Consider the following 25,033-nt stretch of genomic DNA (forward strand, 5'->3'; position numbering starts at 1 on the left):
TACCCCCTCATCCTTCTAAACTCCAGCACAGGCCCAGTGCCATCAAACACTCATATGGTAACCCACTCATTCTTGGAATCATTCTTGTAAACCTCCTTTGGACCCACTCTAGAGCCAACACATCCTTCCTCAGATTTGGTGCCCAAACTAGCTCACAATAGTCCAAATGCAGCCTGACTAGCACCTTATAATAATAATAATAATAATAATAATAATAATAATAATAATAATATATCTTTTATTGTCATTGCACGTCAGTGCAACGAGATTTAGTGTGCAGCTCCACTGATGTGCAAGAAAGGTAAATAAATACAATACATAAATAAACAAGCTGAATTGATTGACGTGACCATCTGAGGGAGACTGTCCAAAGGGGGTGGGTGGGGGGGCACTCATTAGGGCCGGTTCAGAGCCGCTATAGCTCTTGGGATAAAACTGTTCCTGAGTCTGGAGGTTCGGGCGTAGAAGGCCTTGTAACATCTGCCGGAGGGAAGTAGTTGAAACAGACCGTGGCAGGGGTGTGATGAGTCCTTATGGATGCTGAGGGCCTTCCTGAGGCACCGCGTGTGGTAGATGCCCTCCAAGGCTGGTAGCTCTGTCCCGATGATCCTCTGCGCTCTGTTGACGACGCGCTGAAGAGCTCTCCTCTCCGCCTCCGTGCAGCTGAGATACCACACAGAGATGCCATACGTTAGTATGCTCTCTGTGGTGCAGCGGTAGAACGTTGTCAGCAGCTGTTGGGGCAGACCAGTCTTTTTTAATGTCCTCAGGAAGAACAGTCGTTGCTGTGCCTTCTTGACCAGCGCGGCGGTGTTTGTGGACCATGTGAGGTCTTCTGAAATGTGAGTGCCCAGAAACTTAAAGCTGGACACTCTCTCCACACTTTCCCCATAAATGGAGATTGGGGCGTATTCTCCAGAATGGGACCTCCTGAAGTCAAAAATCAGCTCCTTGGTCTTGGAGGTGTTTAGTGCCAAGTTGTTATTGGCGCACCAGTCCGCCAGGTTCTGCACCTCCGCTCTGTAGTTTGTTTCATCACCGTTGGTGATCAGACCAATCACTGTTGTGTCGTCTGCAAACTTCACGATGGTGTTGGTGTCGAATGCAGGGACACAGTCGTGAGTGAAGAGGGAGTAGAGCATGGGGCTTAGTACACAACCCTGTGGTGTGCCGGTGCTCAGGGTGATGGTGGAGGACAGGTGCGGGCCCAGTCTCACTGCCTGCGGTCGCTCCGTGAGAAAGTTCAGGATCCAAGCACATATCGGTGAGCTGAGGCCTAGCTGGTGGAGTTTGGTGGTGAGCTTGGTGGGGATGACCGTATTGAATGCAGAGCTATAGTCAATGAAGAGCATCCTCACATACGTGCCCTGTCTGTCCAGGTGAGTCAGGACAGTGTGAAGGGCCAGAGAGATGGCATCCTCTGTCGATCTATTTGCCCTGTATGCAAATTGATGGGAATCCAGTGAGGCAGGGATGCTGGATTTAATATGGGAGAGGACCAGCCTTTCGAAGCACTTCATGGGGAATGGAGTCAGGGCAACCGGCCGGTAGTCGTTGAGGTTGGTGATTTTGGACTTCAGACCCTCAGCCTGTTTTTATAATCTATCCCTCTTGAAAAAATGCTAGCATAATGTTTGCCTCCCTTATTACCGATTTGACTTGCGAATTAACTTTTTGGGAATCCTGCACCAGTAATCCCAAGTTCCCTTACACCTCCGATTTCTGGATTCTCTCTCCATTTAGAAAATAGTCTACGCCTTTATTCCTACTACCAAAATGCATGTCTCCACACTTTGCTACACTATATTCCATCTGCCATTATTCTGCCCACTCTCCCAACCTGTCCAAGTCATTTTGCAGTCCCTACTTTCTCTACACTACCTGCTCCTCCACCTATTTTCGTATCATCTGTAAACTTGGCCACAAAGCCTTCAATCCCCTAATCCAAATCATTAATATACAACGTGAAGCATAGCGGCCCCAGCACCGACCCCTGCGGAACTCCGCTAGTCACTGGCAGCCAACCAGAAAAAGGCCCCCTTTATTACCACTCTGCCTTCTGCCATTTAGCCAACCATGCGAGTATCTGCCCTTTGATACCATGGGCTCTCATTTTCCTGAGCAGCCTCGCGTGTGGTACCTTATCAAAGGCTTTCTGAAAATTTAGGGCATCTTGCTATTTACTTCTTCAAAGAATTACAGCAGATTCGTCAGGCAAGATCTCCCGTTCACAAAACCATGCTGACTTCGGCCTATTTTATCATGAACTTCTAAGTACTCCGTAACCTCATCCTTTATAATGGACTCTAAAATCTTACCAACCAATGAAGTCAGACAAACCGGCCTATATTTTCCACTATTCTGACTTGCTCCCTTCTTGTACAGTGGGGTAATATAGGCAATTTTTAGCTTGGACTTATTTATATTTATACAATTACAGTGTGAAATACTTGCTCTTTAAACCTACATTATAACCAACAAAGGTGTTCCATCTGTCTGCTAAACCACAATCGCTAGTTGTCCGAGTACTTTTGAAAATCTGCTGAAATGCATTTCTTGGGCTCCCTGATCTCTCCATTTCTCAGTATGTGGTTGTGGTTTTATGATTTATTGTGGATTCCCTTGCCTTGCTTGTCCTCCCCAGATGCAATACCAACATTTCTAAAGACTGAATTCTAATTTGTGACTTGTCACGGTTGAAGAAGATAGGTCGTTTTGATCCACAAGGATCAGTGCTGTGACTAATGTTGTTAAAAACTTATATTAAGAATTTAGAAAGTTTCTAATTGACAAATGAAGTTCAACTCGGATAATTGAAATGTGTGGTGCAGTTAAATGCACATATTATAAGCACACTGTTTATTGAGTGTGACATTTGGCAACATTAGGTTAATATAATTTTGTAGGATAATCTTATTCTTTCAGTTATAAATTCCAATGAATTAATAAGTAGTCATCCAGCTGATTGAGAAATCAACTAGAAATGATTAATTGATGCAAGGTGACTATGCTGTTAGCTGGGAACACAAAGCTGAAGTCTGTGTACTCTCAGAACAATCGGGTGTAGTGTCCACAGAATGTAGACATTGGTCAGCCAGGGACTTGTGTTTGGGCAATAGTGACAGGATTAAATCAAGTAATTAAATAAAGTAAAACAGGGATGAAAAGGTGTTGATGTATCTTTTGTGTCATGGTAGTTGATCAATATCACTAGGTTCAATGACACCTTGGATGTAAATGTTTGTACTTTGACAAACTTTGGCTCAGAAGTGATGGGTTAAAGTTTGAGCTTCTGCCAATTTGTTGATTCAGAGGGAGGGAAAGTTATCCAGATGCTCTGTACAGAGAGTTCTGCCAAAATGCAACATATTCCTAAGACAGCTTGCATTATAGAAAATCACATCATAAAAATAATTGCATCATTGAGAAGGGTCTTGACCAAAACATGAATTGTCCATTGACCTCCATGAATATTGCCTGACTTGCTGAGTTCCTCCAGCAGTTTTTTATTTTATTCCCTTCAGTTCATGTTGATCTTGCTGGTTCGATTACTTTTCTCCTCCATGATTGTCATCTCTCTTTGTTATGCTATCCGTGCCCTTAATCTCCATCTCCCCTTTACTTCACTCTGTTTTTATTTTTATCCCCAATGTAGTTTGTCATTTGTCATCTTTAGACCAACATAAATAGGCTATTGTTTTTGAAATGCAGTTTTGTATTTTAGAGGCACTGATTTGAGATATGGTTGGCAAAATACCAATCGATATACTTAAGGGCCTGTCCCACCAGCATGCGATTGCATGCGTCTAGCGCGACCAAACGTGGTGGCTTGAGACGTACGGCCTCGCGGGGCCGGTCCCACTTCCAACCGCGGAGCCGTCTGGAGTCGTGCGGGGCTGGTCCCGACATCATACTCACCAATCAGCTGGGCAGGAGGTGGGCCGACTGAATTTGGACGTTGCACGGCGTCAGGCGGTGATGTCATCACGCAACGGCACGTCGGGCGGTGATGTCATTGCGCACCACCACGCGCTAGGCGTATGCCTTCACGACGCTGCATACAGCGTCAAGATGCTGCATACGGCATCGAGGCGCTGCGTACGGCCTCAATGTGGCTGCGGGCCGACAGGCCGTTGCCGCGCGGAATTTTTGGACAGTATCAGTTTTTCGGAGCCCCGCGCGGTCGGGACCTGTCCCGCACAACTCCTACGGTCCGGCGATCGAAGTGGGACCGGTCTCGCGAGGCCGTTACGGCTCAAGCGACCACGTTACGTCACGCTAGCCGCATGCAGTCGCATGCTGGTGGGACAGCCCCTTTATGTTCATAAGTTCTAGGAGCAGAATTAGACTGGCCGGCCCATCAAGTCCACTCCACCATTCAATCATAGCTGATCTATCTTTCCTTCTCAACCACATTCTCCTGCCTTCTCCCCATAAGCCCTGACAACCTTACTAATCAAGAATATGTTAATCTCCACTTTAAAAATATCTATTAATGGACTCCACAGCCGTCTGTTACAATGAATTTCACAGATTCACCACCCTCCGACTAAAGAAATTCCTTATGTGCTTTTATTCTAAGGCTACAGTCTCTGGCCCTAGACCAGGGGTCGGCAATCCTTTTTGCATGGGGCCCAGGACCTATGTTTGTGAGCGGATGGCAGGCCACATTTATTGCCATGGTTAATAAATGGTAATAATAACACATACTAACTAACTTAGTAATTAGTAATAATACATACTAATAATACACAAATTAGTAATAATACATACTAATAATACATACTTTTCACGTGTTTTTCAATTATTTTCTGCAGTTTCCAGGTCGCTAGCGTGCCCCGGGACTGGCTGCAGTTCCCAGATCCCTCGCGTCCCCGGGACTAGCCTCAGTTCCCAGGTCGCCTGCGTGCCCCGGGACTGGCTGTAGCGTTCAGGTTGCCTGCGAGCCCCGGGACTAGCCGCAGTTCCTAGGTCGCCTGCGTGCCCCGGGACTGGCTGTAGTGCTCAGGATCTGGCCCCTGGGCCGTAGGTTGCCAACCCCTGTCCTAGACTCTCCCACTAGTGGAAACATCCGCTCCACATTCATTCTATTCAGGCCTTTCACTATTAAGTTTCAGTATTAAGGTAAGTTTCAGCAAGGTGCCCCCTCATCCTTCTAAAATCCAGCAAGTATTGTCAAATGATGATGATACGTTGAAGAAGGGTCTTGACCCGAAACGTCTCCTACTCCTTCGCTCCTAGATACTGCCTCACCCGCTGAGTTTCTCCAGCATTTTTTGTCAACAGTTAACAGACAGTCAAAATTTTGTCAAAAAAATTGAATTTAGGAAGGATCATAAAAGGAAAGTGAATTGGAAAGAGCAGTCACAAATGTTAGAGAGAAAATTCTAGACCATGTTGCCAAGTTAACAAATAGTAAACTGTCATTTAGGGGGAGGAAGGATATTCAAGGCTGAAATCAGGAAAAAAATTGTCAGAATGGTTAAGTTTAGGAAGTTACAATAAAGATAAAGGCTCAAGCACTGTAGGGATTTAAAGATGATACGACAACTTTAGGTTAGGGTGCCAGTCTTTGCACAGCTGTGGGTGCACATGAATATCAAGATGATGGGTATGTGCATAATGGCAAAGACATTTCAAGTGAACTGAATTTTGCAGTGGGAGGAGCATTAGAGGCTGGCAGACTTAACATTCTTTTCCTCTCCATGGTCATAAGATTTGTCCTTAACTATTTTTGGTTTGCCCATTATCTTTTATTCCCTGTTCCTCCCACAAGTCTCATTCTAGACTGCACACATGAACCTAGAAACCCATTTGTTACTTTTATGGGTGCGTCAGAGCAGTGTTAAATGTCGCTCTGACATGTTTTTTGGAGTGTCATAAAGATTGTGCTCTTCAATTCTGAGGTTCCCGGAATATCATTGCCAAGTTTCCAAGGGTAACATCACTGTGTCATGTCTTGTGTGCGCTGTTGTGTGGTTCTATTGCAAGATCTTGCAGCTGCCATCATTTTACTTCCTTGTGTCTTTGACAGCCAGTTCTCTAAAGCAGTGGTTCTCAACCTTTTTTCAGTGATGTACCCCCTGTGAAATATTTTTTCAGCCAAGTATCCCCTAACCAGCGCAAAAATATAGGCCTACATATATGTAGGCCTATATTTTAAAATCTCACGTACCCCCTGGAGTGCCTTCACGTACCCCCAGGGGTACGCGTACCCCCATTTGAGAACCATTTGAGAACCACTGCTCTAAAGGGACATACATATATAATATGTAGCATTCTTCATGCTGCCAGAGAGATCAGGAACTCCTCACTGTAGCCATAGCAAGTCTCCAGGGCAGCCACACACAAAGAACATGCTTCCTGTGGTGACGTCTCTCCATCAGGTGAGAGAGCTCCCTCAGACTCCTTGAGGGAGTCGAATTTCCTTCTACCATCATGGTAGCAACTATTCTGAAAGTTCAACACCCTCCAGTAGCTTAAAGAATTAAAATATGCCGGACAGAATAATAGAAAATATGTTAAATGCTTTTTATAGCCTAGACCTTGTCATTTATTTTTATTTCTGATCTTAATCCAACACAACAGCACTTACTTGTTTGTAATAAACAAATATAGGAACTAAGGAGGAACGAAACAAACAATTGTAAAGTAAACTTCACACCCATAAGCAAGAACAAAGCAAACAAGACATTACAATTGATCACATGTTCTCATGATGTCATTAACTCCAAAATAACTCAAAGTAAGTAACAAAAGACGTAAAGGAAGAATTTATGCTAGTTTTATTTGTGCAACTCATGTGATCAGTTGAACTCATAAAAAAAGATCACAGAAACTCAAGCCGTAGGTACTCGGGGCATCAGGTAAGTCGGGACGTTTTTTCAGCATGATGAAAAATGTCCACAAGTAAAAAAATAGCCCCGAGTACCTACGGCTGGCATAACAAGCCGCCACAACATATCTACGGACTCCTACGGCCTCCTACGGACTAGTTACGAACATTCTGCGAATTTGAAAACTCGGGAGAATTCGTGAATAGCTCAGGAGAATTCGTGAATAACTCGGGAAAGTGCGACATGCCCTTAACTATGCATTAACTTAAACCACTCCCCTGCTGAAGTCCTGCCTCCCCGTTCTCTGCCCCTACCTCACTAATCTCTTCAACTCCTCATTGTCCCAAGGAATTGTCGCCTCCGCTTTCAAAACTGCTGCTGTCACACCAATCTTAAAGAAACCTGGTCTCGATCCCTCCTCTCTCATTAACTACCGCCCAATCTCAAACCTCCCCTTTCTTTCAAAAACCCTGGAGCGTATCGTTGCGTCACAACTTCATTCCCACCTCCTTGCGTATAACCTATTTGAACCCCTCCAATCTGGCTTTCGCCCCCTCCATAGCACAGAAACTGCTCTACTCAAAGTCCTCAATGACCTCCTCACCTCTGCTGACTCTAGTTCCCTCAACATCCTCATCCTCCTCGACCTGAGCGCAGCCTTCGATACAGTGAACCATAACATCTTGCTCACCAGACTCAAAGACCTCGGCATTGAAGGTTCTGCACTCAGCTGGCTCCGTTCCTACCTTTCCAACAGATCCCACTTCATCTCTCCCCATAACCACACCTCTGCTACAGCCACATTCACTCAAGGCGTTCCCCAAGGCTCCGTACTCGGCTCCCTCCTCTTCATCATCTACATCCTCCCCCTTGGTCAGATACTCCGCCACTTCAACCTAGACTTCCAGTTACGCCGATGACACCCAGATCTACCTCGGCACCAAATCCCCCCACAACCCCCCCCTCTCCCATATCAACACCTGTTTGTCAGCTATAAAAACCTGGATGCAACATAACTTCCTCAAACTCAACAGCGATAAAACAGAATTCCTCCTCATAGGCTCCAAATCCACACTCAGCAAAATCAATAACCCCACTCTCACCATCGACGGCACCACTGTCTCCCCATCTCCCCAGGCCCGCAACCTTGGCGTGATCTTTGATTCCACCCTCTCCCTTGAGCCTCACATCCGCCATGTCATTAAAACCTCCTTCTTTCACCTCCGCAAAATTAGATCCTCTCTCACACCTCCCGCTGCTGAAAGACTCATCCATGCCTTCATCTCCTCCCGACTGGACTACTGCAACTCACTTCTCCTTGGCATCAGCTCCACCTACATCAACCGACTCCAACTGGTCCAGAACGCAGCCGCCCGACTCATCACCCACACCAAATCCTGGCATCACATCACTCCAGTCCTCAAACAACTTCACTGGCTTCCCATCTCCCACCGGATCACCTACAAAATCCTGGTCCTCACCTACAAAGCCCTCCACCATCTGGCCCCCCCATATCTCACTGACCTCCTCTCCCCCTACCAACCCTCACGATCCCTCAGATCCACATCAGCCGGTCTCCTCTCCATCCACAAGTCCAACCTCCGCAGTTTTGGGGACAGAGCCTTCTCCAGGGCAGCTCCCAGGCTCTGGAACTCCCTCCCCCAACTGATCCGCAACTCCGTGTCCCTCACCATCTTCCAGTCCCGCCTCAAGACCCATCTCTTCACCTCTGCCTATCCTTAGCCCCACGTCCCCCTCCCTTTTCATCTGTGCTTGAATTGCCTCATATTGTGTTTTGAATTGAATTCTGTCTTTAATTTGTGTACTAGTCATATCTCTACTATTTATTTCATTCCGCTTACATGTTTTTCCTCTACTTGCTAAATTTTTGTAAGGTGTCCTTTAGACTCTTGAAAGGCGCCCATAAATAAAATTTATTATTATTATTATCAAAAGAAAAGATTTTTTTTAAACTTTGGATTGAAAACCAAATAAATAGTCACAGAGAGGAGCTTTAAGTTTGTTTAAAGCTGAAAGGAAATTGAAAGCGAATAGGCAATGTATGAAAGAATAGTATTAAGAGAGACGAGAAAATCCTGCAAAGAAATCTGAAAATAAGGATGACAATTTTGAGATTGATATCCGGGATAATAAAGGATGAGAAGCTGTGGGGTGACAAGAGTAAAACCCAATTTAGGAAAAGGTATGAATAACTGCATTTTGCAAGAGCCTGATCTTGTAGAGGACCAATACAGGAAAATAACATGAGAGTACTTTGGAGAAAGCAATCTAAGCTGTAAGATCCCATATTGGTACAGAAACCTGCAAGATGATATGAAACAGGTGCACAGTCGAGACCATGCTGACCGGTTGCATCGTGGCTTGGTTCGGCAATTTGAGTGCCCTGGAGAGGAAAAGACTACAAAAGGTAGTAAACACTGCCCAGTCCATCATCGGCTCTGACCTTCCTTCCATCGAGGGGATTTATCGCAGTCGCTGCCTCAAAAAGGCTGGCAGTATCATCAAAGACCCACACCACCCTGGCCACACACTCATCTCCCTGCTACCTTCAGGTAGAAGGTACAGGAGCCTGAAGACTGCAACAACCAGGTTCAGGAAGAGCTACTTCCCCTCAGCCATCAGGCTATTAAACCTGGCTCGGACAAAACTCTGATTATTAACAACCACTTTCTGTTATTTGCACTTTATTTGCAGTTTATTTATTCATGTGTGTATATATTTATATCATGGTATATGGACACATTTATCTGTACTGTAGTAAATGCCTTACTATTTTTGCTGTGTGCTTAAGCAAAGCAAGAATTTCATTGTCCTATACAGGGACACATGACAATAAACTCACTTGAACTTGAAGATGCAAAAGGGGAAATCAGAAAATGTTAATTGGCTTTATGTCCTGGAGATAAAAAAAATCATCTATCTTACAGTTACAAATTCTGATATATTGTACTTACTTCTGCCTGCGGATTGTCTGCAATGTAAATTTACGAGCTTTAGTCCTATTTGTTTTTTGTGCTTCCAGTAATCTTTGCTGTTCTTCATTCCATTCTGGCTCCAACTGAGTTTTTATATTTCTACAAAGGCCAGGAGTTAAGAATAAATACAGAAATAACAACATGCAAAACATGGGACAAATTAATAAATTTTGCTTAGGTCAAAATATTTATTCCAATTTATATGGTTTAAATAATAAATGTATTCGACCCAAGATATGGAACATTATTTTTCAAATGCACAAGTTCACATGCAAACTGCTTTAAACAGGTGCTTTATATACCTGTATGGAAATGTACTATTTGCCTCTAATTTTTCTAATTACTCAAGTTTCATATACAAATTTGATCAGCTTTACAGCAGATCCAATTTCCGAGGCTCTGCTTGAGTTAGGGCAGGCGGGTGGGAAGAGAAAGTACAGGGAAAAGTCTTGTTCCCATCCGGCAAAAGATGTTTGCAGGCCAACAGCAGTTGGCAAATACACCCCCATCCATCCCACTAGTCTCCCAAACGCTCCTTTATATTTTCAGGCATTTGAAACCTGGGGAAGACCAGTACTAAAGCACTATGAACGATTATTAGGTTTATATTATTGCTAGATTTACTTAAACAATTTTAAATTAAAATGTGCAAGAGAAAAGCAAAAAGCAAATTTCACACTGGTGATCTAGTCATAAAAAGAGTTACAACAGTGAAGAAGACTATGTTGATGTAAATCATGCTTTTAAAAATAAGACGACTAGAATTCAGGGCATGCATGTTCCTATTAAAGTGAATGGCATGGCAGGTGGGAGTAAGGAAGCCTCGATAACAATCGAAATTAAGGCTCTTGTCAGGAAATGAATAAGAGGCATGGGGCAGGTACAGGCAACCTGGATTAAATGTATCCCTGGAAGAGTTTAGGTTTCTGAGGAACATACTTAAGAAGGAAGTCCAGAGGGAAAAGAGGGGGCAGGAGATAGTTCTGGAGATAATATTAAGGAGAATCCAAAAAGACATCGGCTCCCCCAATGCAATATTGCACCACTCATGCATAGCCCCCAACTGCGCAGGCGCGGCTCATTTCTCCTCATCCCCCAGCACGCCCTCCTCTTCCTCTTCACCCTCCCTCTTCAATCCCTAAAGAGGGAGTGGTGGTAGAGAGGGAGGGGGGGATAGAGAGGGAGGGGTGGAAGAGAGGGAGGGGGGGGGGGGGTAGAGAGGGAGGGGGGTAGAGAGGGAGGGGGGTAGAGAGGGAGGTGGGTAGAAAGGGAGGGGGATGGGGGTAAAGAGGGAGGGAGAGGTAGGGGGTAGAGAGGGAGGGGGAGGGTAGAGAGGGAGAGGGAGGGGAGTAGGGGAGGGTAGAGGGAGGGGGAGAGGTGTAGAGAGGAAGAGGAGAGGGAGGGGGGTAGAGAGAGAGGGAGTAGAGGGAGAGGGATAGTTGGGGAGAGGGAGGGTAGAGGGCGAGGGAGGGGGGTAGAGAGGGAGGGGGTTAGAGAAGGAGGGGGTTAGAGAGGGAGGGGGATAGAGAGGGAGGGGGATAGAGAGGGAGGGGGTGGAGTGGGAGGGGGGTAGAGAGGGTGGGAGTGAGGGTAGATAGGGAGGGGGCATCTCTCTCCTCCGCAGCCACCCCACCCCCCCATCTCCCTCTACCACACCACTCCCCACCCCATCTCCCTCCTCCTCTCATTCCCATTCCCTGCCCCAGGATCTTCCCAGGTCATAGAGCAGCGTCATGGCCAGGAACTAGGCCTGGTTCTCGTACTCGGCCTGGCCCTGGTTGTAGACTCCAGCCGTCAGCTCAGCCACCGCCTGGGTTACAGTGCAGGTCACGACTTCATCTGCAGGCTCGTCCCTGACCACGGACCCAGGCTTGTTCTTGGTTCCAGCGGCGGCTTCTTTCTCGGCCCCGGTCACAGCCCCATCCCAAACCCCGGGCACGGCTCTCACTCCAGCTCGAGCACCAGGCTCGGCTTCAGCCAGGGCCCGTGGCTCCACCCTCGCTACCAGGTGTTGGGCATCGGCGGTCACGGCCCCATCCCAAGCCCCGGGTTTGGCTCTCACTCCAGCTCGAGCACCAGGCTCGGCTCCAGCCAGGGCCCGCGGCACCACCCTTACCACCAGGTATCGGGCATTGGGCGCCGGCACAGCCGCACGAGCACTAGAGTGCCCCTCCCTCCCGGAGTGTCACGTCTTGTCGTGTGCATTGTGACGTCATTCGGGTTTTTTTCCCCGAAAACTCACCCTTCGGGCTGTTTTTAAAACCTTAAATTATTAAAAAGTCGGAAATATAGGTGGGAATGTGACGGAAAGATGTTTATCGCCTCCAGGGGAAATGTGAGTAGAATGTGTGAAAATGGAAAGGCTGTGGCCTAGCGTTTGGAATAAGTATAGGAATTAACCAGATTGTGCCCAGATCACACACACACACACACACACACACATATATATATATACACACTCACACAAACAAGAGAAGAGTTTTAGTAATATACTAGACCAAGTGCAGACCCGTTGGATCTGCTCCCCCAATGCACCCAAGGGAGGCATGGTCCTCCAACTCAAGCCGTTCCCGAATGTAAGATTCCAGCACTCCCCTTGCTCCCTCAGCAGTGCTCTTTAAAAAAATTCCAATTGCACTTGCCCTGTGTGTTGCGATACCAATTCGCCCTCCCCCTGCTAGCCGAGCCATTGTGACGTCATCAGTTGAAGCTGGTCGTTTTAAATTCAAAGTCTTCAGATTTTTTAAAACTTTAATCAGTAATAAGTCGAGAAATAAAGCATGAAATCTTTAGTGAGGCTGATCACTGCTAGCCGAGCCATTGTGACGTCATCAGTTGAAGCTGGTCGTTTTAATTTCAAAGTCTTTTGACTTTTTTAGACTTTTAATCAGTAATGAGTCGATAATAATTCGAGAAATAAAGCATAAAATGTTTGGAGTATTGTGTTCAGTTTTTGTCACCCAGCTGTAGCAATTATGTCATTAAGCTGGAAAAAGTGCAAACTTTTCACAACAATGTTAGAGTTCTGTCATCGTACCGAAATGGACACAGGCCCTTGGTTCCAAATTGGCCCATGCCAGTCAAGCTGTACCATCTACACTAGTCCCACCTGCCCATAGTCCCTGCATCCTTTCTTGTCAATGTGTCTATCTAAATGTCTTTTAAAAGTTGCAGCTCATTCCATATAAGCATCACCCTCTATGTGGAAAACCTGCCCCTCAGATTCCTCTGAAATCTTTCTCCTCTCACCTTAAACCTCTCAACTTATACTCTATATATTCCCCCTCATGATCAGAGAGTGTGTGTGTGTGTGTGTTTATGTGTCTGTCTGTCTGTCTCTCTACAAACCCGCACATCTTTGGCAGGGCCGGACTTAGGGGGTGCGGGGCCCAATTGGGAACAATTTTGGTGAACCCCAGATTCCCAGCCAAGGTGTGTCAGCCCAGTTATTTAGTATAAATTATGAAATTGTACACTAGGTACTATGGATATACACTGTGAATCTCGCCTGCTCCCTCCCGTTTGACTCAGTAGCTCCGCTGGCTTCCAACCTTTACCGTAGCTGCTAATTATGTGATTGGACACAATGACCTTGGAGACAGCGGCTGATTGGACGGGAGGAGACCTATTTATTGATTGGACGGGAATTTTAAGGCAAGCTGGTTGGTGATTGGATGCAACCCCCTTAGAGACAGCGTTTGATTGGCCGCCAAATAAAATGGTCAAATCTGTAACAAAAATCGCTGGTCGGTGCGAACTCAGTGGACTATCTGGTTGTATCTCCAAACTAATCTGGTTGTATCAACCAGACTATCTGGTTGTATCTCCAAACTAAACAGTATAACATGCAGGTACATTCATTTAAAATTAAATTCAGTGATTATTTCACATGATTTCTCACTTTGTAAAGCTCAATATCTGACCAATTTCTGTTTAACACGTTTGGTCTGCCGTGAGCAATTTTCTCTCCCAAAACAGTTCATATCTAGCAAACCGATCAACGAACCAGACAGCAGTTGGACGCAGTCATAGAACCATAGACAATAGGTGCGGGAGTAGAGGCCATTCGGCCCTTCGTGCTTGCACAGCCATTCAATATGATCATGGCTGATCATCCAACTCAGTATCCTGTACCTGCCTTCTCTTCATACCCCCTGATCCCTTTAGCCACATCCAACTCCCTCTTAAATATAGCCAATGAACTGGCCTCAACTACCTTCTGTGGCAGAGAATTCCACAGATTCACCGCTCTCTGTGTAAAAAAACGTTTTTCTCATCTCAGTCCTAAAAGATTTCCCCTTTATCCTTAAACTGTGACCCCTTGTTCTGGTGTTCCCCAACATCGGGAACAATCTTCCTGCATCTAGCCTGTCCAACCCCTTAAGAATTTTGTAAGTTTCAATAAGATCCCCCCTCAATCTTCTAAATTCTAGCGAGTACATGCCGAGTCTATCCAGTCTTTCTTCATATGAAATCTGGTGAACCGTCATCTGGTGAACCGTCTCTGTACTCCCTCTATGGCAAGATTAGCAGCCCAAAACGGTACCAATACTCCAGGTGTGGTCTCACCAAGACCCTGTATAACTGCAGTAGAACCTCCCTGCTCCTATACTCAAATCCTTTTGCTATGAATGCTAACATACCATTCGCTTTCTTCACTGCCTGCTGCACCTGCGTGCCTACTTTCAATGACTGGTGAACCAAGACACCCAGGTCTCGTTGCATCTCCCCTTTTCCTAATCGGCCACAATTCAGATAATGGTCTACTTTCCTGTTTTTGCCACCAAAGTGGATAACCTCACATTTATCCACATTATACCTCATCTGCTATGCATTTGCCCTCTCACCCAGCCTATCCAAGTCACCTTGCAGCCTCCTAGTTTAGAGGGGTTTAAACGGTTTAGAGATGTTTAGAGGGCTTCAGATGGGTTCAGGTGTGTTTAGAAGGGAATAGGGGGGAATAGGGGGGCTAGAGGGTGTTTAGAGGGGGTTTAGAGGTGTTCAGAGTGTCCCAGAGGGGTTTAGAGACTTTATAAGCCCCCTGTGAGAAATTGTAATTCTCTGAAATTGAAGATAGACATAAAGCTGGAGTAACTCAGCAGGACAGGCAGCGCAGTGACTCTGGAGAGAAGACCCTTCTTCAGACTGAACTGAACTCGCGTCGGTGAGAGTACTTGTGATTGTCTGAAGAAGGGTCTCGACCAGAAACTCAACCCTCTCCCCAGAGCCGCTGCCCGTCCCGCTGAGCCACCTTCAACTTCAGAGCCAAACAAAAAACAGAGTGCTGGAGGAACTCAGCGGGCCAGGCGGCTGCCTCACCCGCTGGGTTTCTCCAGCATTTTTGTCTACCGCAAAACGTCAATGATTCCGGGAATGCTGAGGCGACAGGGTGATAGAGAGGGAGTGGGAGAGCTAGAGAGAGACGAGATGGGGAGCGGGAGAGAGAGCGCGAGAGAAAGAGGGAGGGAGGGAGAGAGCAAAAGACAGAGAGACACACAACGTGGGTCGGTAGGTGAATGACTAACCTGCACACCAGGAAGAAGCCCCTTCTCGCGGTCCGGGGCCCTCACTCATGATGGTGAGTTTAATGAAATTCTCAACGTGTCATCGATCTACATTCTTCAGTAAATGTACTTGTGTTTTAAACAAGTATTATTGACGCCGCGTGAATTTTATTCAAAGGAACATTGCGTCATTAATACTCGTTCAAAACACAATAACATTTACTGAGGAATGCGGATGGATGCAGATTGATGACATTGCATAACAAGGTGTTAACTACTTGCTGTTAAGAAGTGCTAACAGAACCAGTTAACAAATCGTTTGTGTCTGATGGCCATGCAGCGGTTGTTATACATGTTCGTTTAAAAAAAAAAATCCGGATGGCGAATTAAAAAAAATCTTTATTTAACAAAGAGAATTCGTATTTCCATACGAAATACGGAACATTAGTGTGGGGCCCCGCTTAGGCGCGGGGCCCAATTGAGAGCAATCGGTCAAATCGGCTTAAGGCCGACCCTGATCATTGGGATATGGGAGGAAACTGGATCACCTGGAGAAAACGCAGGCAATCACAGAGAGGGTGACTCTCTGCAAACTCTACATAGACAGCACCTGAAGTCAGGATCGAACCTTAGTCTCTGACACGCAAGGCAGTGGCTCCTCCTCTTTGTAAACCTTTCGCCTTCTGCCCACTATCTAATGTATTATTAAAGATTTGTTTTTTTTAAATCTCTGATTGAATTTGTTTTTTTTATATAAGTGATTGGAATAATTAATTCACTTTATTTATTTTAAAAACTGTCAAGTGATGGATCAACGATTGGTCTCAATTAAATGCACATTCATATTCAAGTCTATTTAACGCATAGCTGTGCCTTGAACAATTTTCTTACCAATGTGATTGTTAACACAATGAATATTTAGAATAATATACATTATTAATAACTGGGATCTATGGATGACTACATTTTAGATCAAGATTCAGAAAATCCACTGTATTAAACTGTTAATCAACCTATGGGCATTCATGGTCTTTCTCACTAATCTCTTCTCTCTTAACGTTTTAAAGCGAGAGTGTTTCTTCTGAAAGTGGTCCAATGCATGATCAAGGATGTGTCACATCTGAGGCTGATGGATAACTTACTCCTCTCAGTTGTCTCTGATTACTTGATAAAATTCACACTTCCTTAAACTCACCAAGGCAGCAGTGTGGGTTGTGTGTTCCTCCCATACCACAGTAAGTACATTTTAAGTTACATAAGTTTCACCTGCAGCATACAGAAGCAGTTCACATACATTCATAAAGTCATGAACTGATGTGATGTGTTCTCTTAAATTTTGAAGCAATTTTGTTGAGGAGGGAGAATTGCTTACACGCACAATTTCCATGTAGGTCGTTATAGAATTTCTCCCTTCTTAAATTTCATCGAAATATAATATTAATAGGATACTTACACCTGGTTGCTATGTACAGTACCTCAGGCTTTCATCAAAGATTTTAAAAATCACTCATAGTGACAAGTCTGGCATATACTTCCGGAGGAGGCGCTGTCCTGAACGGCTGCCTGTCCTGCAGCTGTCCGTTTTTTTCCCCTTCTTTTTAATTATTTTTCGTACGTTGAGTGTGCAGTCAGGGGGCCTAATCTTTTTATGTGTGGGGGGTGGTGGGGTGGAAGGGGGAAACTGCTTTTCGAGTCCCTACCTGGTCGGAGGGGTTGCCTTCCTCCGAGCAGCGACTTCGACCTGTCCTTGCGGCCTACCAGCGGGTCCTGGAGCGACGTTTCCCTGAGGGGACCGGGCCAGAACATCGGCTTTGGCGGCGGCGCAGAAAATCGGCTTTGGCGGCGGCGCAGAACATCGGCTTTGGCGGCAGCGCAGCGCTGGAGCGCTATTGCGGAGCGGGCGATGCCTTTCCTGGGTCGCCGCGCTGGAACTCCAGTATGCTGGGACCGCCGATAAGAACATTGTGGAGCCGCGGTTCTGTGGAGCGGCCAGCTGCGACGCTGAACGTTACATCTCGGAGCCTGGGATCTCTCGTTGAGATCGCCAGTGTGTGGAGCTCCGTCCGGCGCGGTCTGTTGGCTTGGAAGCCGCGGTCTCCGGTGGGAAGGCGGTCTCGCCGTTCTCGCTGGAGTACCATCACCCGGCGAGAACATCGGGCGCCGTGGCGGCGACTGTGGAGGCCTCAATAGGCCCGACTTTGGGTGGACAAGAGGATGGGGACTGGACTTTGTGCCTTCCCCCACAGTGGGAACCACTGTGGGGGGATGTTTTTGTGTTGAACTTCTTTTTGAATACTATGTTGTATTTTTATTAGTGTGCTACAAGGACATCTGAATTTCCCCTGAATAAGGGGATTAATAAAGTTTAATCTAATCTACTTTCTGCAAAACTGGCAATATTGTGTCAGGCCTCTCTCCCTGAAGGAGCTAATTTGTGAACCAGTTTGTGAAGAAATGTGCTATATTCAACCTGATAACCATTAATATCATTGCCTGAACAAACTTCAGTGTTGTCCTCCTGGACATCACTTCATTTTCATTACAGATTCTGGGAATGCCATTTGTATAGCCCCAAGAGGATGGGAATGGATTTCTTTATTTTATCTGCCATGCAATGCATATCCCATTGCTTGAAGAAGGGTCTCGACCCGAGACGTTACCTATTCCTTCTCTCCAGAGATGCTGCCTGTACTGCTGTTACTCCAGCATTTTGTGTCTATCTCCCATTGGACCTCTGCTGGTAACCACAGAAATAACTCTTTGTTAGTTCAAGCTAAATTATATCAGGTAATTATATTTTTCAGTAAAATCTTCATTTTCTTTCGTGAATTGTGATTTCTATCTTGCTTCACATTCTAGTTATTTTTTTTGGCAATATTGTCAGAACGCTGAACAGAACATTCAGACAAATAAAAGATAGACACAAGAAGCTGGAGTAACTCAGTGGGTCAGGCAGCATCTCTGGAGAAAAGGAACAGGTGACGTTTCGGATCGGGACCCTTCTTCAGACCAAAGATACTAGAGGAGCCTCTAATTTTTGCTTCAGACTGTCTGAAGAAGGATCCCGGCCCGAAACGTCATTTATTCCTTTTCTCCAGAGATGCTGCCTGACCCGCTGAGTTAATATGTCTTCTTGTGTCTATCGTCAGTTTACATAAGCATCTGCAGTTCCTTCTTATACATTCAGACAAATAGGATTGGCTCACAGCTTCTATGTATGTTTTGAAAGCCACATGGGGTTTTCTTAGAGGAAAATGTAAATTCTGAATTGATGACACATTGCCAGCATGGTGTTTTCTTTATTCATTGGGGAACATAACTTTTGTTTTCAAATGAGCCTTTGTATTTTCTTTTGTAGGGTTTTTAGATTGATTTAAATGGAAAAATACCTATATATAAACTTAAATAGTAATATTGTCCCCATTTCAAAGCACTAACCCTGCATATATTTCACAGCTTCCCAACACTATCCTATACTCAGTCTTAAATATATTCTATTAATGTGAAAATCTATATTAAAAAATTATAGTGAAGATAGCAAAAACACATTTTACTTTACAAATCCAAGTAGCCTGTTGGACATTCATTTTATTAATGTCTAAGGAAATATATCCATGATTAATGAGATTAGAAACCTGCTTTGTCAATTTTACCCTTGTTTTAATAAAGCAATAATAAAATCAATACTCTAAATTTCTAAATCAAAGGATATTGAATGATCATGTGTCGGAAGGAACTGCAGCTGCCGGTTTGAATGATCATCCCAGTTCAACTTTGACTTTTCTCTGCATTCAAAACATCAAAAACGTACCAACTTTCACCTTTTTGGGATTTACTTTATAATTATTTCACAGCGTACTTATCATTTTGGGCATTTATTCAGTGCAAATGTTCTACCCCACTAGTTCACTGCATCAATTTGGTTAGATGAATGGTGCACTCACCTTCATCAGTTGGTGTTTCTCAGTATTTCTGAGAATTCTGTTCAGTAAAAGCATTGTGTAATCATAACTTAACATACTTGGTAATAGCTACAATTAATAGCAACCCCCTTTATATGAATTTAATTACTAATCCCTTTTTCTTCTGTATTATTTATTGCACTAATACAGCACGTGTACTAATTTAATCCCACAGTAGTACTAATTCAGGCTCAATAGTGCTAATCAAGCAGAACAAAGTGGGAAGAAGATTAGACTTTATTGCCTTCCATCACAGTGAGGAATCCACTGTGGTGGATGTTTATGTTAACTTTTATGTAGTTGTGGGTCTTGAACCGTTGAATCTCCCTGCACCAGTCCATCACTGGCACAGCCCTCCCCACCAACAACAGCATTTACAAGGCACTGCCTCAAAAAGGCAGCATCTATCATCAAGGATCCTCACCATTCAAGCCATGCCTTCTTTTTGCTGTTACCACCAGAAGTTACAGAAGCTTGAAGTCCAAATCCACTAGGTTCAGCAACAGCTACTTTCCTACCACCATCAGTTTTTGAACTGACTGCACTACCTTATCCTACCTCACCAATGACCACCTCTTGCATTATACCAAATGTGTTTTGCATTAATGTCTTTTTTTTTCAGTCTTGTAGAATTCATGCATGATTTGTGCATTGTGTTGTCCGAGTTTATGTGCCTGTGATACTGCTGCAAGCAAGACTTTCATTGTACCTGTACCTCATTGTACTTGTGCGTCTGACGATAAACTCTATTTGACATGACTATTAAGAGCCCTAGAGCAAGGATCTCCAAACTATGGCCCGCGGACCACATCCAGCCTGCCACGAGATTTTATCCGGCCTGCAGCAAGCTCTTAGCACGTTCCGTGCGGCGGGCTATTTAGCGGGTTCTATGGTAGCGCAGCTTTAGAGATACAGCGTGGAAACAGGCCCTTCGGCCCATCAAAGCGATGCACGTACGCACTAGCACTATCCTACACACACTCGGGACAAATTCAATTAACCTGCAAACGTGGATTGTGGGAGGAAACCAGAGCACCCGAAAAGAACCCACGCAGGTTCAAACTCCGTACAGACAGCACCCGTACTCAGGATGGAACCCGGGTCTCTGGCGCTGTGAGGCAGCGACTCTACCACTGTGCCGCCATGCCACTGCTCCTGTGTTGCAAAGGCAAGTTGTGCGGGGTGGTAGCGTGGGGTGGGGAGTGGAGCGAGAGGGAGGGGGTGGAGGAGGGGAGCTAGTTGGCGGCAGGGTCGGCCAGGGTCCATGTGTAGCGGTCTCCCCCCGTGAGGGTGATCCATGAACAGCTCTCGCTCCGGGGCGCCACACTGACCTGGACCCTTTGACCGGGATCCGCCGACGATTGCTGGTGCGGCCAGGGGAATCCTCCCCTACCCCCCCTCTCTCTCTCTCCCTCCCTCTCTCAACCCCCCCTCTCTCTCTCCCCCCTACTCCCTCCCTCTCCCTCTCTGTTTCCCCCACCCCTCTCCCTTTCCCCCACCCCTCTCTCCCCCCACCCTCTCCCCCACCCCTCTCCCTCCACCCTCTCCCCCTACTCCCTCCCTCTCTCTCCCCCTCACTCCCTCTCCCCCTCACTCCCTCTTCCCCCCTCTCTCCCACACCCTCTCTCCCCCACCCTTCTCTACCCCTCCCTCCCCCTCCCCTCTCTCTTTCCCTCTACCTCAGTGTGTATGTCATTGTGTGTGTGAGTGTGTCTGTGTGTGTGTCAGTGTGTGTGTGACATTTATTTATTTTTTCCGATGGGCCGCAAAAATGTGCCAAATATATAATGTTGAAAAGTTTGGAGGTCCCTGCCCTAGAGCATTAAAAATTCCTCTTTACACTATCTCTGCCTGAACGGAGTTCGTACATTCTCCCCGTTACCTACGTGAGTTTTCTCCGAGATCTTCGTTTTTCTCCCCCACTCCAAAGACGTACAGGGTTGTAGGTAAATTGGCTTGGTAAATGTAAAAATTGTCCCCAGTGTGTGTGTAGGAAAGTGTTAATGTGCGGGGGTCGCTGGTCGGCGCGGACCTGGTGGGCTGAAGGGACTGTTTCTGCGCTGTATCACTAAACTAAACAAAATAAATCTCTCAAATTATTTGTTGTTGGCATGTAAGTTATTTTTGTTTCTAAATTAAAAATATCAATTTCACCAGGAGAGATGACCTGCTTTCCTGTAAAACATATGTGTTCAACTGTAGTTGAATGGTAATTCGAATTTCACTGTACCTTAATTGGTACATGTGACGATAAACTGACCTTGAAACCTTGAAACCTAGATTCCTCATGATTTTCCAAGATGACAACAGCTTAATCTCAGTGTGACTAAACTAGAAGATTTTGTTTAAGGAATTGCAGATGCTGGAAAATCGAAGCTAGACAAAAATACTGGAGAAACTCAGCGGGTGAGGCAGCATCTATGGAGCAAAGGACATGAGGTGAGGTGCGGTGAGAAAAACCGTTTTTACCCAGAGAGTTGTGAATTTGTGGAATTCACTGCCACAGAGGGCAGTGGAGGCCAAATCACTGGATGGATTTAAGAGAGAGTTAGATAGAGCTCTAGGGGCTAGTGGGATGAAGGGATATGGGGAGAAGGCAGGCACGGGTTATTGATTGGGGACGATCAGCCATGATCACAATGAATGGCGGTGCTGACTCGAAGGGCTGAATGGCCTCCTCCTGTACCTATTTTCTATGTTTCTATGAAATAGGCAACGTTTCGGGTAGAGACCATTCTTCAGACTGCTGTTAGTTGTTTTTAGCAAACCTTAATGTCCATTTCTCATGTGCTTGAAAACAAATTCACAAGAACCATCCTTGCCATGCTCCTTCCCCTTGCTGAATTGCTGCTTCCTGAATCAGTGTGGATTTGGTCCATCAGGAAGGATAATGAACATGATCATATGTAACTTCGCAAAACAAATCGAGGGACCCTTTCAATTCATGTCACCTTCAATCGTTTTAGAGATAGCGCGGAAACAGGCCCTTCGGCCCACCGGATCCGCGCCGTCTAGCGACCCCCGCATTTTAACACATCCTACATACACTAGGGACATTTCTTTACATTTACCAGCCAATTAACGTCTTTGGAGTATAGGAAGCTTTGACTATTTTTGACTATTTTTCCAGAGAATCTATTGTTGAATGCTCGGAGACTGAACACAATCCCGAAAACAGGATCTCCAAAAGTCCCCCCTCAGCACAGTAAAATATCAACAATCAAATTCACCTCCAGAATACTGACAAGACCTTAACTGTCCAAAGAAGAGTGTCTGAGGGTCAAACCACAAAAATAATAATTCCCCATCCTTTTTGCATGCTTCAGAGTCATGAACGGCTTAAAGCAGGTACTTTAAAGTACCGTCAACAATGCACTGCCGGGACAACTTAATATCAGATTCCTCTCGAGAGTCAACGTCCTAAATTTAAGCTCTAATTACATTGAGCCGTCTCTGATCGGCTGGCCATTTAATTCAACATATTCAACACCAGTCCACCAAAATTTCGGTCCATCATTACAAGATGAATGGGATCATTATTTATTTATTAGAAAAAATAAATAACAGGCGGAATATGGGGGAAGTTACATCCAGACTTGAAGGTAGTCAAAAATGCTGGAGAAACTCAGACTGAAGAAGGGTCTCGACCCGAAACGTCACCTATTCCTTCGCTCCATAGATGCTGCCTCATCCGCTAAGTTTCTCCAGCATTTTTGTCTACCTTCGATTTTTCCAGCATCTGCATTTCTTTCTTAAACATCCAGACTTGAGTTAGTATGCGGATAAATATGCCCGCAATATCTCTTGAGACAAATTTATTCGGCCATATCCATGGTGTTAACTTTGTCATGTTCTTACATTTAACTAAGCTTTGCATCAAACAGCAATTTCACCGATTGATTATAGGCGGAACAATCGCACGAGTCAGAGCTAAGTCATCACTAAGTATCTAAGCATCATCTAAGTATCTAAATCTAATTCTACTGGGCTTCGCAATGAAGTTACCGGGGTAAATCGTGGCGATATCTTTCCCCACTTTGTTCAAGCTCGGTACCAAAAGGATACGAGTAGGACTCGGTTCGTTGCATTTGCATCCTGAGGCTGGCTTCAGGCTTGTCGAAGGTTTTTCTCCGCCTCAATCAGTCCCCGGCCGGGTTGTGCCCTCCGTCCGGACCCGGCACTTCTCGGGACTCGGCGGCGGGATTAACACCATTTTTGACAACGCTCCATTAAAGTTGGATGCCGCAGTAACTTGCACTCGCAGATCAACTTCCTCGCAGGCCATCAGTGGTAAAACTCTGCAGGAAATGCATTAGAATCCGCGGTGTTCTCCGGGACAACCCTCGGCCTCGCCATCTTAACAACTGGAGACGCGGCTTCCCTAGCAACGAATATCTTCATGGCGATGGTGGGCGTGGGAGTCTGCGCACTGAGCGCCGCCAGCCGGTCGGATTCTGCGCAGTGAGAACGGCCGGCAGCTTGGAGTCTGCGCACTGAGCGCCGCCGGCATGCGGGAGTCTGCGCACTGCGAACGGCCGGCAACCTGGAGTCTGCGCACTGAGCGCCGCCGGCACATGGTGAGACATTAATGCAAGATATTAAAATGCAAAACACATTTGGTATAGTGCAAGAGCTGATATGTAGTGTTCATTGTTGAAGAAAGAACAAGGGTCTCGACCCGAAACGTCACCCATTCATTGTCTCCAGAGATGCTGCCTGTTACTCCAGCATTTTGTTTCTGTGTTCTTCTTCTTCTGGCGTATGTCGTGCACAGCCTAAAGTTGTAGGATAACTTGTTCTATTTGATATTATTTGATTGTGCACGCCGGGTTGATTGCATTCATCGAAACAGAGCGGACCACGTGAAGATTGCAATCTCCCACCTGTTTTGTGTTCATTGTTGAGGTAGGAATGAATGAATGTTGTGCACTCAGTTCAAGAACCTGACGTTTGTAGATGGTGGTTACATCGTTGCAAACTGTGGAACTGTTTAACCAACTTTTAATGGGGGAGGGAAGTGTTTGTATGTTACCTAAAATTTACCTGTTACCTAAAAGCTGAGGTATTTAAAAGTTACTTAAGTTACTTAGAGCACTGCGGCAGGCGTTCGGAAGGTGCCGCTGAGAAGCCGAGGCCAGAGCCTCGCGAGTTGATGAAGCCAATGGCCCCTGGGTCTATGGAGCCCACGGCTGGGGTCTGGGGTCGGCGCCACGGAGAGGACCGCTGGCGATAGTGGAGAGGTCAGCACGGCGGTCGATGATGAACAGTAGGCGGCGCGACTCTCGTCTGCAGCGGCCTCTGCAGTCCGTCTGCGTTTTTATTATTTTATGTCTATGTTTTTATGTAGTTTTTGTTATTTTTGTTGGGGTATGTGTGTGGGGGGGTGGGGGTGGTGTGGGGGTAACTTTTAAATCTCTCCCTGCACGGGAGACCCGACCTTTTCTTTGTCGGGTCTCCGTTGTCGTTGGGGCTGCAACGAGGAGCGGCCTCCAACAGGAAGACCGGGGGCTGTGGTGCCGACTACTCACCTCACCGTCGCGGAGCTGGCCGAGTCCAGAGCGGGTGGAGCTGTGGTGGACGCTGCTGCGGCCCGACCTCCGGAGATTCGGTGGCTGCAACTGCGGGTTTGGCGGACAGTGACACCGGGAGCCCGCGGGTCCCTGGAGGGAGACCGCTTTTTGGGGCTTCCGCAGCGGCGACTTCTCCCGCCCGAGTTGCGGGGTTGAAGAGCTCCT

General features: G+C 46.0%; 1 protein-coding gene across 4 annotated transcripts in view; it reads right to left on the bottom strand.

Moving 5' to 3' along the window:
* Nucleotides 1-23,699, bottom strand: part of cep126 (centrosomal protein 126) — a 110,582-nt gene extending 86,883 nt beyond the window's left edge. For all 4 annotated transcript variants that reach the window (XR_004412296.1, XR_004412297.1, XM_033022357.1 and 1 more), the window contains exons 1-2: nt 23,364-23,699; nt 9,812-9,931 (exon numbers count right to left, since the gene is read on the bottom strand). Coding sequence is in view for 2 of the 4 variants with exons in the window: in XM_033022357.1 (XP_032878248.1) it covers nt 9,812-9,931; nt 23,364-23,392 (149 nt within the window). In the remaining 2 variants the exon portion in view is untranslated. The remainder of the gene's footprint in view (nt 1-9,811; nt 9,932-23,363) is intronic.
* Between the last annotated feature and the right edge of the window lie 1,334 nt (nt 23,700-25,033).

The sequence above is a fragment of the Amblyraja radiata genome, chromosome 6, assembly GCF_010909765.2.
Source record: "Amblyraja radiata isolate CabotCenter1 chromosome 6, sAmbRad1.1.pri, whole genome shotgun sequence".
Lineage (NCBI taxonomy): Eukaryota > Metazoa > Chordata > Chondrichthyes > Rajiformes > Rajidae > Amblyraja > Amblyraja radiata.